This window comes from Electrophorus electricus, chromosome 11, assembly GCF_013358815.1.
Source record: "Electrophorus electricus isolate fEleEle1 chromosome 11, fEleEle1.pri, whole genome shotgun sequence".
Lineage (NCBI taxonomy): Eukaryota > Metazoa > Chordata > Actinopteri > Gymnotiformes > Gymnotidae > Electrophorus > Electrophorus electricus.
The window spans coordinates 22,897,552-22,912,460 of NC_049545.1; the positions used below are offsets into that span (position 1 = coordinate 22,897,552).

The 14,909-nt window shown below is 45.6% G+C and overlaps 1 protein-coding gene across 1 annotated transcript in view; it reads right to left on the bottom strand.

Annotated features, from left to right (window-relative positions):
* The window catches only part of vegfc (vascular endothelial growth factor c), a 36,689-nt gene extending 23,347 nt beyond the window's left edge, over nt 1-13,342 (bottom strand). The window contains exon 1 of the mRNA XM_027017551.2: nt 12,889-13,342. Coding sequence (XP_026873352.2) covers nt 12,889-13,005 — 117 coding nt within the window. The 5' untranslated portion in view covers nt 13,006-13,342. The remainder of the gene's footprint in view (nt 1-12,888) is intronic.
* Nucleotides 13,343-14,909: the final 1,567 nt, after the last annotated feature.

Consider the following 14,909-nt stretch of genomic DNA (forward strand, 5'->3'; position numbering starts at 1 on the left):
CAAATCAATAAAATGTCCAGACTTATCTTGTAATCTCATCCTGATGATCTGAAAACTGCACTAGCCTGTGTTACAGGTAATGGAACACAGCATTTCAACACAAAAGCCATGTTGTTACTGGCACAGAAAACACATCCATTTCACGCCAACCTAATTTAGGTCTGCTGCAAAGACTTCATAAAGCAATATTATATGCTTTAAAAATATGCAGTGCACCAAGGCCGACATCTTGCTACTAAAAGTGAGTCATTCCACATAGTTCACATCAAAGTGTTGCATCAAGAGATTAAAGTCTCTTCTTGTTGGTGGTGGTCATTTCTAACTCTGGTTCCTTTGTATGTGTACAGGGAACTCAAACACCACCAACCCATTGTATTTGGTCTCTTGTATGTCTTTGCTTATAGTGATCTCTGGGATAACATGCCAGTCGGTTTCCTTTAGAAAACAATGAAGACCATGTTAAGTGTGCACGTGTGTGTGTGTTTCGTAAATTGGCCATGGAGGCTGTGATCTGCACCGATACGAGTAGCTGTATCGCTGTCTAGAGAACACTAACACTCTTGCAGACAGAAACAGATTCCCTCCACATCACTGTTAGTTCAGACTAATACGCACTTTTCCATCTAAGTGCTGTTTTCACCATCTTTGTGAGTATGCACCACAAAGAGCTTTTAATCCGGAAAACGAGTCCTTGAACACTCGTTGGCTTGCGTTCTGATGTCATTTGTAATGACTGTTTAAGGGGAGATAAGCTCCAGACAGTCTCTCAAACTGGCCGTACCTTTCTCGTATGTTCCTGATGTACCTCTTGCTCTCCGAACCCCATCCTCCTGGCCAGCACCCCACCACCACACTCCACCCAACCCTGCCCTGTGAGTTTGAGTCTCAAGTACCTCTAACGAGTGACTGCTGTTACCCATAAACACCTGAAGTTGCTGCTGACACAATGTCATGAAACGGCTGAAGACATTTCGAGGAGAGCGCTAACTACCCAAGTCCGGCATCTTTCTTTCATATCTAGCTATTATCAGTATCACGTGATGTTCTTTGTTCTTCAGATGCTAGTCTTGCAAATCCTCTGTGTTACGAAGTTTCTTGTTTCACTCTGTTTCAACCACAGTCTGAGATTCACATCAGTGGAACAAGCAAATTACTTTATATATTACTGGCTGATATCATGTTCCCATTCTATCACATTTCAGCATTTGACTTGTGTAAACTGCTGTCAGTCTTAAATTCCTACATGTATTGTTTTAATGGACATAACTGGTGTGCACCAGTGTCAACACTGGTGAATATGAGCAGATATTACTGTATCCAGTACATACGCCATTGTTTACTGTATTTACTGATATACATGTCCCTGGACTGGTATCATACTGATCAGAAGGAGAGAGAATCAAGGCACCTTCCTTCCCGCTCTTAGAGTGGGTGCTCGTTACGTCCCATACACTTCCCGCTCTGAGTGTAGGGGCTCGTTACGTCCCATACGCTTCCCGCTCTGAGTGTAGGGGCTCGTTACGTCCCATACGCTTCCCGTTCTGAGTGTAGGGGCTCGTTACGTCCCATACGCTTCCCGTTCTGAGTGTAGGGGCTCGTTACGTCCCATACATTTCCCGCTCTGAGTGTAGGGGCTCGTTACGTCCCATACACTTCCCGCTCTGAGAGCAGGGGCTCGTTACGTCCCATACATTTCCCGCTCTGAGTGTAGGGGCTCGTTACGTCCCATACGCTTCCCACTCTGAGAGCAGGGGCTCGTTACGTCCCATACACTTCCCGCTCTGAGAGCAGGGGCTCGTTACGTCCCATACATTTCCCGCTCTGAGTGTAGGGGCTCGTTACGTCCCATACGCTTCCCGCTCTGAGAGCAGGGGCTCGTTACGTCCCATACATTTCCCGCTCTGAGTGTAGGGGCTCGTTACGTCCCATACGCTTCCCGCTCTGAGAGCAGGGGCTCGTTACGTCCCATACATTTCCCGCTCTGAGTGTAGGGGCTCGTTACGTCCCATACGCTTCCCGCTCTGAGTGTAGGGGCTCGTTACGTCCCATACATTTCCCGTTCTGAGTGTAGGGGCTCGTTACGTCCCATACATTTCCCGCTCTGAGTGTAGGGGCTCGTTACGTCCCATACATTTCCCGCTCTGAGAGTGGGTGCCCATTATGTCCCATACGCTTCCCGCTCTGAGTGCAGGGGCCCGTTATGCTCTCTCAGAGTCCCTGGCATGAATGGCTGTGAGTTTGAACTGCTGATCTCTTGACAGTAAACCTCAGAGTATCCTCAGAATTTTCTCAATAAATATGTATTGTTATTTACGTTACTGTCATGTGTGCGTGTCTGACATGAATGACTGAGTGCAGAGGATGATGTGAATGGCATTAACTGGACAGTGATACACTCAAAGAGCAGGATTAGATATTATTATTGTAATAATCATAGGATCACAATACACCAGGACCACAATACACCAGGACCACAATACAATACACTAGGCCCACAATACACCAGGCCCACAAAACACCAGGCCCACAAAACACCAGGACCACAATACACCAGGACCACAATACACCAGGACCACAATATACCAGGACCACAATACACCAGGACCACAATACAATACACCAGGCCCACAATACAACAGGACCACAATACACCAGGCCCACAATATACCAGGAACACAATACACCAGGACCACAATACAATACACCAGGACAACAATATACCAGGACCACAATACACCAGAACCACAATACAATACACCAGGCCCACAATACAACAGGACCACAATACACCAGGCCCACAATATACCAGGACCACAATACACCAGGACCACAATACAATACACCAGGCCCACAATACAACAGGACCACAATACACCAGGCCCACAATATACCAGGACCACAATACACCAGGACCACAATACAATACACCAGGCCCACCACACACCAGGCCCACAAAATACCAGGACCACAATACACCAGGACCACAATACAATACACCAGGACAACAATATACCAGGACCACAATACACCAGAACCACAATACAATACACCATGCCCACAATACACCAGGACCACAATACAATACACCAGGACAACAATACACCAGGACAACAATATACCAGGACCACAATACACCAGGACCACAATACAATACACCAGGCCCACAATACAACAGGACTACAATACACCAGGCCCACAATATACCAGGACCACAATACACCAGGACCACAATACAATACACCAGGCCCACAACACACCAGGCCCACAAAATACCAGGACCACAATGCACCAGGACCACAATACACCAGGACAACAATACAGCAGGACAACAATACACCAGGCCCACAATACACCAGGACCACAATACACCAGGACAACAATACACCAGGCCCACAATAAACCAGGACCACAATACAATACACCAGAACCACAATATACCAGGACCACAATACACCAGGACCACAATACAATACACTAGGCCCACAATACACCAGGACCACAATATACCAGGACCCAATACACCAGGCCCACAATACAATACATCAGGCCCACAATACACCAGGACCATAATACACCAGGACCACAATAAACCAGGACAATACACCAGAACCACAATACAATACACCAGGCCCACAATACACCAGGCCCACAATACACCAGGGCCACAATACAATACACCAGGACCACAATACAATACACGAGGCCGACAATACACCAGGACCACAATATACCAGGACCACAATACACCAGAACCACAATACACCATGACCACAATACACCAGGCTCACAATACAATACACCAGGCCCATAATACACCAGGCCCACAATACACCAGGCCCACAATACAATACACCAGGCCCACAATACACCAGGCTCACAATACACCAGGCCCACAATACACCAGGCCCATAAAACACCAGGCTCACAATACACCAGGCCCACAATACACCAGGCCCACAATACACCAGACCCACAATACACCAGGCCCATAAAACACCAGGCTCACAATACATCAGGCCCACAGTACACCAGGCCCCCAATACACCAGGACCACAGTACACCAGGCCCACAATACACCAGGCCCACAATACACCAGGACCACAGTACACCAGGCCCACAATACACCAGGACCACAATACACCAGGCCCACAGTACACCAGGACCACAATACACCAGGCCCACAGTACACCAGGCCCATAATACTCCAGGCCCACAATACACCAGGCCCACAGTACACCAGGCCCACAGTACACCAGGCCCACAATACACCAGGCCCACAGTACACCAGGCCCACAGTACACCAGGCCCACAGTACACCAGGCCCACAATACACCAGGCCCATAATACTCCAGGCCCACAATACACCAGGCCCACAGTATCCAGCAGGTGCACTGCAGGAGTTTGCATGAAGTTCCTCACCACACAACAAAATGCCTCTTATGACATGAACCACAATGGAGATGCCAGCAACAAGCGAAGTGAAGGACCCCTCAGTGACGCCCACCCATGGCCCTCCTGCTTCCCTGCCATGGCAACAGGAACAAAATCAACAGTGCGTCACCCTTAGCTCAGGCCATTCAGATTCACGAGTGAGGAGATTTTAATGAGAAGACAGCCAAGAGATGTTTTGGCTGTCCTGAACTGAAGAAAGACATTCCTGTGCCGTGGATCAGAGTGTTTGCTCTGGCCGAGCTTTCTCGTAACAGCAAGCCAAGTCAGAAGATTGAAGCAGCGCTGGTTCGGCGTAGGGCGTTTGTGTATGTCCTCAAGGTCCAGGCCAAACTCCTGAACTCAAATCCAGCGAGGGGGAACCTTCCAAGCCCCGTCACGAAGGCCGGAGCCAGGGTCGCCGAGGTTTAAGTTGCACGGAATTTCAAACAATTTCTCCCAAAATTACTTAATCAAATCCTTAGACTTTCACTGTTCACGGAAACAAATGTGGAAAAAGGCTTCACATTTGTTTCTGATTTCTGATGTTCCATTTGAAGAGGTCCAAAAAATACACAGACATTTACATATGACTAAGAATTCTATTGTGGAATGACAGGAGCCTCATCACAACTACTCAAAACATGACATAAGTCAAGAGATGACTCATCACGTCAGTCCAAAAAAAACCCCAAATGTCACAATAGTGGGACATTGCCAACTATCGCAAAACATATTTGTGGAAAAAACATGGTCTACCACCAGTGGAAATGAATTACCCTGGTAAATGACAGAAATAATCCAGTTACAAATCCACAAAACCTGGATGAATGAAGGGAAATGGGAAAAGGGTAAAAAACAAACAAAAAAACAAACAAAAAAACCCCACCAAGAACAAAAGGTCAGCATATTACTGCCTGTCTGTGCAAATGCAGCGCTTGGGGTAGTGGAGCCCTGCCAAAGACACTGTTCTGTTTTAGCAGATATTCAGACCTCCAGCACGAGAGGAAGGTCTTTAGAAGCAGAGCATGGCCCCTCAACAAGGCAAATGTGCTTTATTTTACAGGCAATGGAAATGAGTAGCGTGATAATAACAGGAGCAGTAATAATAATAAAGCAGCAGTGGGCTATGGTGGGCTACAGTGGGCTACAGTGGGCTACGGTGGGCTACGGTGGGCTACAGTGGGCTATGGTGGGCTATGGTGGGCTACGGTGGGCTACGGTGGGCTATGGTGTGTAACCGTACAGTCAGGCTGCAAGACTCTTTAGTTCAAATCTAGTATCAAATCTATTTGGCTATGAGAACAAAAGTTCCAGATAGCCTGTAACAGAAATGAAGAATTCTTTAAAAATTGGTGTTATCTAAATCATTTTTTCTGCTATACGTCCCTAAAACGAGCTGAGAATGATCCAGGAGGCCAGGAACTTGGAGCAGACATCACGTCTGCATGGTGGCATGTGTGTGGTGTTCCTGACTGTGTGTGGAAGCAGGCCTGCATCATTAGCGGGACGCATGCTGGTCCGCTCCAGACGTCTCCGCAGATCCTCCAGAGCGAAGCTCCTGAGAAGCAGAGAGCCGAGCACGCGGCCCTGCCGGCCGGCCGGCCGCACCGTCTGACGGCACAGAGCTCCGCATGGTGGACGGGGAGGCACAGAACCGCAGGACAAAGATGAGCCTGAAGTGACAGTGATGAGGGGAGGAAGGATTAGACCTTTAAAAGGAATCCTCTGGAAACCGCAGAACTGACAGGCAAGCTTTAGAACAGACTGACCTGAGGTGAACTGGACCCACAGACGAGAAGCAAACCAGAGAGACTCAGAGAGAAAATCGCTCAAAAAGACTCATTCATATTTTCAGTCTTCCAAGGGCAGCCGAGATGCTATCTGCCTGAGGTAAAAAGTGCAAAATACCACCAAAACCACTAAACTAACCATGCAGTGTCTTTTTTTTTTTTTTTCTCTCTCTCTCTCTCTCCCTCTCTCTCTCTCTCTCTCTCTCTCACACACACACACACACACACACACACACACACACACACAAATCTGGGGTTTTCAAAGGAAAATGGTTTTCCAGTCTTAAACAGTGCCCGTTACAGTGACCTGACAAAACTAGCAGTATGGGCTAACAAGCACTGTTGAACATTCCTACACAGGACAGCAGGGACGTTTTTGAATGCTTGGCTTTGAGGATTAAGGGATCTCAACCTTACCAGAACTTTTAGACAAAACATGGAATTAATTCCTCAGTTCTTGGTAGCACTTTTGACATCAGACACTGACACAAAGCAGCTTTGGAGAAACAAACAGAACATCTCAGAGACAGAAACACTGACAGAAGCCGAGACGCAAAACGCGGGAAACCACCCTCGTCCTCCTCCGTGAAGAGGGAGCCATCCTTCTCTTAAACAGAAGCGGTTAGGGTTTCCTCTTAACCTGATTGGAATATTTAAGAGTACTGTTGCACACAGTGAGTGATTAAATATAAGGATCCCAGCCATAAGTCCATCCAGTGAAGTTATTAGCCTGGAATTCAGAACACTCCTCAGTTATACCACTAGGACATTAAGTTCAATGACCTGTAAGCAACTTCTGACCTTTCCAAACAGCTATGGCTCTATGCAAAAATAAATGCATGAAATAAGTAAATATATATATTGAAGACTGATGAAAATTTGATGTGCTAATATTGGCTATGAAAGTGGAAATTTAACGAGGCACAAACTTGTGCTTCTGAATTACACCACTTCGCAGACCATCTGGACGAGGCATCACTCTAAGACAGAGTAACAGGGCAAAAAAACCAAAAAAAAAAAACAGCTGAAAATATTTTATCTGACTATTTAAAGCAAATTAACAAGGAGTATATATGAGTATTATACTCCTTTTTAAAAGGAGTATAAATAAATTCTCATCCCCCAACCATTCAACCAAAAGCCATTGGGCCCCAAGACATCTAAGTCACTGAACTAAGAGTCAATGCGCCCTAAGCTTTTTGGCCCTAAGCCGTTAGCCATAAGCTGAGCACAGACACGGGTGTCTGTGGACCTCAGCGCTTCTACATGAAAGTCTTACAGGAGCTTAAACAGATCACAGGCTGCTCAGCCATCTTCAAACAGAAAGGCACCTTGGTCTCCAGGGAGACCACCTAAGACACTGTGGAAGTGGGAGGTGTGGTCTCCACTTATTTACGACCATCACAGTTTGGCGCAGTTTTAGTGTCAGGAGAGCAGATTGTGTTTATTACGGTTGCCACAACAGCTAGTGATAGCAAGCATTCTGTACCCTCGGTTAAACACCGGAAGATAAGGTGTTTTCTCATAAGGAAGATGAGAAAGAAGAAAGATGATTATCCACATTACTCACATTAAAGGGAAAAATCTCTATTTAAGAACCGGTTTTGTCATTGTGTGTGTGTGTGTGTACATTACAATCCCATGCAAAAAAACTGTTAGTGAATTAATGAAATTAATGAATTAATTTAGTTTAAAATTAAAATAATTAAAATAATTTCATTTAAATTTCTGCATAACTGTGTTTGGAAATGAACAGATGATGATGTGGTTGGCCTTAAACACTACATACATCAGTTTATGGACTACTTCAGCATTGACACGAAAACATTTCCCATGTCAGATTTCCTTTAGCCTTCACATATTTTTTCCATTAATCTGATTCAACTGTTTGTGGGTTGCAATGGAAACAACTAAAGAGTCTAAGAGAAAGACACAATGCTTTTGTTTGTCTTCGGCGTGCCTAACTTTAGTGTTTGCCACTAGATTGAAATTGGCAGCCTAAAGCTAGCTCAGATACAAAAAGCCACAGAAAGGCTTAGACACCAGAGCTCAGCTCTGAAACAACGCTGCCAGTACACACCATGTGTGGAGAGGACAGGAGATGCACTGCAGAGACTCTCACCCCCAGTGAACCACAGTGAAGGTCACGATACCCAAATACCTGAAGCTTCGAGGGCAGTAAAGCGTGTTTCCAGCAAGGCCAAGATGTCTCATACAGCAAGGCAGAAAATCTCTCTCTCTCTCTCTCTCTCTCTCTCTCTCTCCTCTCACACACACATGCGAAAACAAGAAAAAGAACAACTTCCACCATCTGCCTGTTGTGCTGTAGTGGGAAGCGCAGCTAGTTAATGCAGAAAGACAGTGATCCGAAACACATGAGCAAGAGGAGGAAGAGGAGGAAGAGGAGCTTTTAAAGCGTTTAAGTCGAAAAGATGAAGTTACAAGTTACTTCTATCACTTTCATAAACAGAAGACTGGAGGTAAAGTGTTGCTCAAAGTTCTAATTATTCTAATATGGGGCTCTTTGCAAAAGGAATCATTAATGTATATTTTCAAAAAACAAGTAAAAAACATGTAACAGGAAGCAGTCATGCTGTTTCCCCCCGACCCAGGAAGGGGTTCTGCCTCTTGCTTTCCATTGAGCACGGTTGCCCTCCAGCGCCCCCACGCAGGGCCACACGTTATCCCAACCTGCTCTGCTCCCCCGACCCCCTGCTCACGGCATCAGCACGCTCAGCTTGGCGCAGAGATCAAAGGTCGGAGGCCACAGACAGGCATTTTCCACTGTGTTTTGATCCAGACTGCAGCCTGCTCTGGAAGAGATTAGTGAGTGTTGTGAATTTGGTGAGGGCCACACAGGAGTCACTGATATCGTGTGAATCTCCCACATGCAGCCAGCTGGCGCTCTGCTTACAGAACGACGGCACACTCATGGTATAACAGGCCACTCCCTCATGCCTACTGTCCAATCAGACGCTGCTATATGGAGAACGCTATTACACACAACAAATAGTTTCTTCCAACTGTCAATTATTTTATTAATCAATAAGGTAGTGGAATGGATCAGATAATTGGCAATAGTACCAGTAAGCCCACCCACACAGGCTCACACACAGAGTAAACGATTTTAAAGATGGCTTACATTCCCTCTGTAGCTAGCACTTCCTGTCTAATTTATGACGAAAGGTTGTAGCAGTTTTCGGAGGCCTGTAGCGTTGTGGCCTACAGCCATGTAACCCTAAAGCAGCATGTCACTGAACTCTGTCTGTAATGAGTTATACGCCCTTGCAAGGGTGATGTGGGATGCCGGCACACGCAGGGACCCAGGTGCAGGGTGAGCTTGGAACAGGACATGCTCCCCTCTCCTCTGAAATCAAAGAACAGCGAGGAGAGGAGGTACCGAGTGTGGCTGCCCTCTGCCCCACAGAGCGTCCGCTCAGCGCACCACGGGGAATGGACTCGAGCACAAGGATGGAAAATACAAGACATTTGGGAGATGTGAAACGAGTTTGTACTTCTCAATCTTTCTAGACTTTAGATACACCAATGCAGAAATTTAAATCACACACACACACACACACTTACTCTTTTTCTCTCTTTTCTATACACTTTGTCAATGAGATTGTGGTCCATGAGCAACATTGTATTCATGTCAGTGGAGACTACAAGTATATTACATTAGACAACTATTACGAGAATTCATTTTCATCCTTTAAAAAATAAAAAAAAAACTAAGTTATTAACTTTTGTTTATTTTTCATGAACCAGGACATATTTTGACCAGTACTTTGCTTGCACAACCGATGGGGGTTTTTGCACAGCAGCTTAAGCATGGAGCCTTGCTCTGTTCTTTTTCCTGCTCTGCCAGGACAGTGCAGCGATACACTCAGATCATAGCGGGGGACTTTAGCCAAGTCTGTTCCTCCTAGGATAACAATGCACAATGATAAAGTCAGACTTCAGAGCAGCAAAGTTATGACTATAAAGCTGCGTGGATAGGGGAAAAGGTTTTACAGTTTTACAGTTAACAAGGGCAATTATTTCAATTTGTTACTTTTATTGCCCCTATATTACAGTCAAAAAACTCCCTGAAAAGGAAATATGGACATGTATAGTGAGGCTTTAGGAGGTTGTAATTCACACCAGTCGGGGGAATAAGAGTTGTTTACCTTTAATATGAAAATATAAAACAGCATTTATGACTGCGACACTGGCCGCAGTGCAAAATTACAAGAACTCCTACAGAAATCCTTCAACTTTCTGAGAGTCATGAACAGAAAAGACATTTTACTTTGGGGTTTTGGGTGTTTTTTTCTGTGTAGTTTTAATCCACATGAGTCTGGGTACTTTAAATCTGCATGAGTCTGTGTAGTTTGAATCCGTCTGTGGTTTGTGTGGTCTGTGCGTCTGTGTAGTTTGAATCTGTGTAGTTTGAAACTGCGCATATCTGTGTAGTTGAGCATCGAGTCTCCACCTGTCGGCTGCAGTGTTTGACAGAACCAGATGAACAGTGTGAGAGACAAGGCTGTGACCGGACCCGCGGTGTCCTAGACCCACGGTGCACCTCAGACACCAGTAGCCAGGTCACCTCCACTGCCTGCTTACAATCCAACAATCTAACAAACTCCTGAGCTTCTGTTGAGCTCAACACTACTCAAGGTACCCTTATTTGCTCCCGAAGGAGAAAGCAGGAATAGAACAGGAATGACAAGATGGGAAAGAGATGAAAACAGATGAAATGAAGAAAGGGAGAGAGCAGAGGGTGTTTTTTGCTTTCCCACCTCATACAAACTACCATGTATACACTTACTATTATTATACACCACAAATAATAACAACTAACGATACATATAATAAATAACACAAATAATTATACATCAACAGAAAAATGTCCTCTGCACACAATAAATAGCTCCGGGTCTATTCTTTAACACATGACCTTGCAAACCCTTTCTTGGTAATCCATCTGGCTGGCAGCTTTTTTTTTTGTCATGTAAGCGTTTCACAACCGTTCTACAGAATTGCTCATGACTGTAATAGCCAGTGAAATGCCACAATACCACATTTGCAACAGTTGCCCAACGCCGCGAGAGAGCTGATGCTGAAGCACCCCCTCCTGTGCCCAGCTTAGCCTGCTGTCAGAGCCGTGCTGTGGCATGGAAAGTTGCTGAAAGGCAGCTCTCACAGGCTCCGGTCAGCCCTAGGCGGCCCCAGCAGGGCCGCGTCCGGCAGGTGGACCGCCCTTTGCACCACAGATGAAAGAACACACGAACGTAGACTCTTCCACGGGGTAAAATCCCTTATTTGTGCACACACACAGACACATAAACATTAACTGTGTCTCCCTCTCTATGAAATACACACACATACTTGATTTTGTTTTCTTTATCGAACTCCACCAGTATCATACTCCAACGAGGCTGATGGCGTGTGCCACTGTGGCCGACGATCAGGTGCTCCACTGTGGCTGATAGCCAAAATGATCAGAGTTAGAAACAAGGTCGGTCCGTGAGCCCACTGACGACCTGCGTCGGTGTCCGATGACTTATGGAAGCCTGGAGAATCCAAATGGGTTCCTGGTCCTTAAGTACCCAATCTTTATAGCCACATGTGCAATTATAGAACAATTATTCGCCTACACAGCACATGCAGAAGACAAATAACCCGCAAACGGATTTAAAACCATGAGTAATGAGAGGAGAGATTTTCTCTCTACTTGTCGTTGGGTTGTGCAGCCTTTTTTTATCCGCACTTCTCAAATTCCACCAAAATAAATCTTAATAAGCTTTGAATTTTACATTGACTCCAGGGACCTTAGAAAGGCTATGGAAACAAGAGAGAGCGAGTCTAATTTTAGGCAATCATGATTAGCGCTCCAACTCTAGCACGCTATACTTACGGGAAGCGTTTCAAGTTGTCATCAAGCTTTTCACCTTTCACGAGGCATATGGGACCATTTACACACGCGCGTTTCTGCACAGTCCCACTAACCTGTTGTGTATCAAAAGTCAGACAAACATCAATCTGTACCTAAACTCACACAATGACTGTATGCGTTACAGCCATCTCATAGCGCAACATAGAGATTGTTTGTGTGTTGTGTTGGTGATCTTGTGTGTGTGTGTGTGTGTGTGTGTATGTGTTTGGTCTTTGGTCTTCTGTGCCCTTATGTGTCTCCAAGTGTTACATCTGATTAAAAGATTCTGCTAGGAACTTCAGTCCAACTAATACAGAATATTTATTAAACAATCTGAAATGACCACGTGTTTAAGATTATCTGTCATTTTGCTGCTGAGACATACACACATTCTCGCTCTCTCTCTTTCTCTCTCTCTCTCACACACACACACACACACACACACAACAGGGGAAGAAACTCCCACACATACCCTTAGTGACCCAGTGACACCTGCCGCACTCATTAGACTGGCCAATTCTGAGCCGAATCTTCTGTGTCCCTCTAATATTTAATTACCTCGAAATCTACGCGGTTCTTCTGGACCTCTGCAGAATAGCAGTCTTCGGCGACCTATCGTGTTTAAGCTCCTGAGTGTTTCAACGTAAACGTAGAAACTAGATTCATCACATTTGACGTAAAACGTGCATCTAAAGCAGCAGTGTGTGCATCGGCTCTGCTTGCTGTCTCGGGTAAAAGTGTCGCGCTTACCGGGGCATCAACTTCATCTTGGTCGTAATCGTAATAGTCGTGACTGGATTCGAACGCAAAGTTCGTGTAAAGGATTGCCGAACACGCCAGCCAGACAGATAATCCAAGTAGGTGCATTTTTAAAAAAGAAAAAACTTCAGCAGTCCGGAGGGAGCCGGTCTAAGAAGTTCCTCGTTTTAAGAATAATGTTTCAGTAGCAGTTTTTCCCCTCTATAATTTAACAATATGCATTAAAGTATCCAATAAATATGTGTGCATAAATAACTCAGACGATGGAAAATAACCGTAGAGAAAAATAGGACTGTCTTTTGCAAAATGTTGTCCCAGTATGCGGACCGCGCTCGGTCCCTTTTCACGTGCTTTGTTCCTGTAACCTCCGAAGCGGTCAGTGCGCGTGTGAAAGCGCGCGGCGAGCTGAATGGCATGCTTGGTGCAGCTTCACGGTGTCACTCCTGCTTCTCCTCCCCCTCTGAGCTTTTTTTTTTTCCCTCCTCAACGTGGAGTTTTATACAGCGCGACGTTTGACGAGAGCGAAATGTGAGTCGAGGCACGCGCCCCCTCTCCAGGAGACGCCTTTCTTCTCGCAGCCAACGTGTGGGTGATAACCGACAGTTTACACACCAACTCCGCAAAAACTTTTGCGCACTTACGCCACGCTTTCTTTTTAACTCGATGCCAGCACACTGCATTCAACATATCAACGTTAAACTGCATTAAACTCTTCAAACATGCAGATTATTCGTGCACTATAATGTCATTAGGATTTAAGGTCTTTTTTTTTTTTTTCTAGTACTGACAGAAAGCGCAGAGAGCGCCGTCGGAAGTAGATCATGCACCTGAAGTAGTAATCGTGATTTAAAAATAAAACATATTTTTACACACGACTTTAGCGGTATATCTGACTGGTCAAATGGATGCCTAGGAGAGTGGCAAGAGTAGATTACAAAACTGAGCCGTGCCGAGGCAGTGAAAGGTGAAAATCTCAGCATAGTACATGCAGTAGTTTTATTTAAAGGTTAACGCATTGCTGCACTCAGGTGTATGTACCGTGAAGAGAAAATTAGCTACTGCACCGTGTTGCACTCAATCACTAAATTCCATCCAGTACAAACATGCAACAGCCAAGTGTGACGTGTGTCCTGGTGCGGGGGGGTGAGGGTGTCTGGATGGAGTTATGTTCAGAGTAGTGGGTAAATAATTGGTTTGGAGGGCTCCTTCCCTACAGGGGGTCTCAGCAGTCAGAGCTCAAGTTCACCGAGGGCACTTGCAATGCTGTGGAATGCAAAGAGGATTGGAGAGGGATTTTCCTGCCGCGCGGTTTCTTTCCCATCTGTCTGGGGCTCCTGGTTCAGTGGTGGGTGCACGGGCTAGCGTTAGCAGAAGTGACGGGCAGACCGTGCGTTCAGCCCAGCACTCGACCCAGCTCACACGCTCATAAGGCACGGTTACTTTTTTAAAAAGTGTGATCTTTCAGAGGTGCTCTAGGACTGAATGTATAATAAAGTAAACATTTAAGCAAATACGATTAAAGTGAAAACGGGAAAACGGCACAGCGAGCCTTTTATTGCCCGTGTCCTCTGGTTCATACACAAATAACCTTCTTGGTTTATCACTAACTGAAATCAAATAATTCAGTAGATTAAACTCTGTTCCATGGAGCAGCTGTATGTTGTAGTAATAGACAAAAGCACTTTAACTGGCTGAGAAGCACACGTCAGAACAGCAGGCAGTGGATGAAGACTTCTGGCTTTTCTAGTTTCCCACAGGGGACCGGTTCCGCTTTCTCGGAGCACCTGAAGGGGCTCCGCGCTGGAGGGTCAACTCAGACCAAGTCCTAAAGTTCCACCCTGCACTCTGACCACCGGGCGAAGTGTGTGAGACAGCCATATTTACCTTTTAAAGCCCAATTACCGATTCCTCCCTGGCTTCTGGTATTCTGAAGTCCCGCCTAAGTGTCTTGTTGTTCTTTTCATTTACTGTAGTTTGTTTTTGTCGTCATTTCATTCTTGGTTCTTCATTTT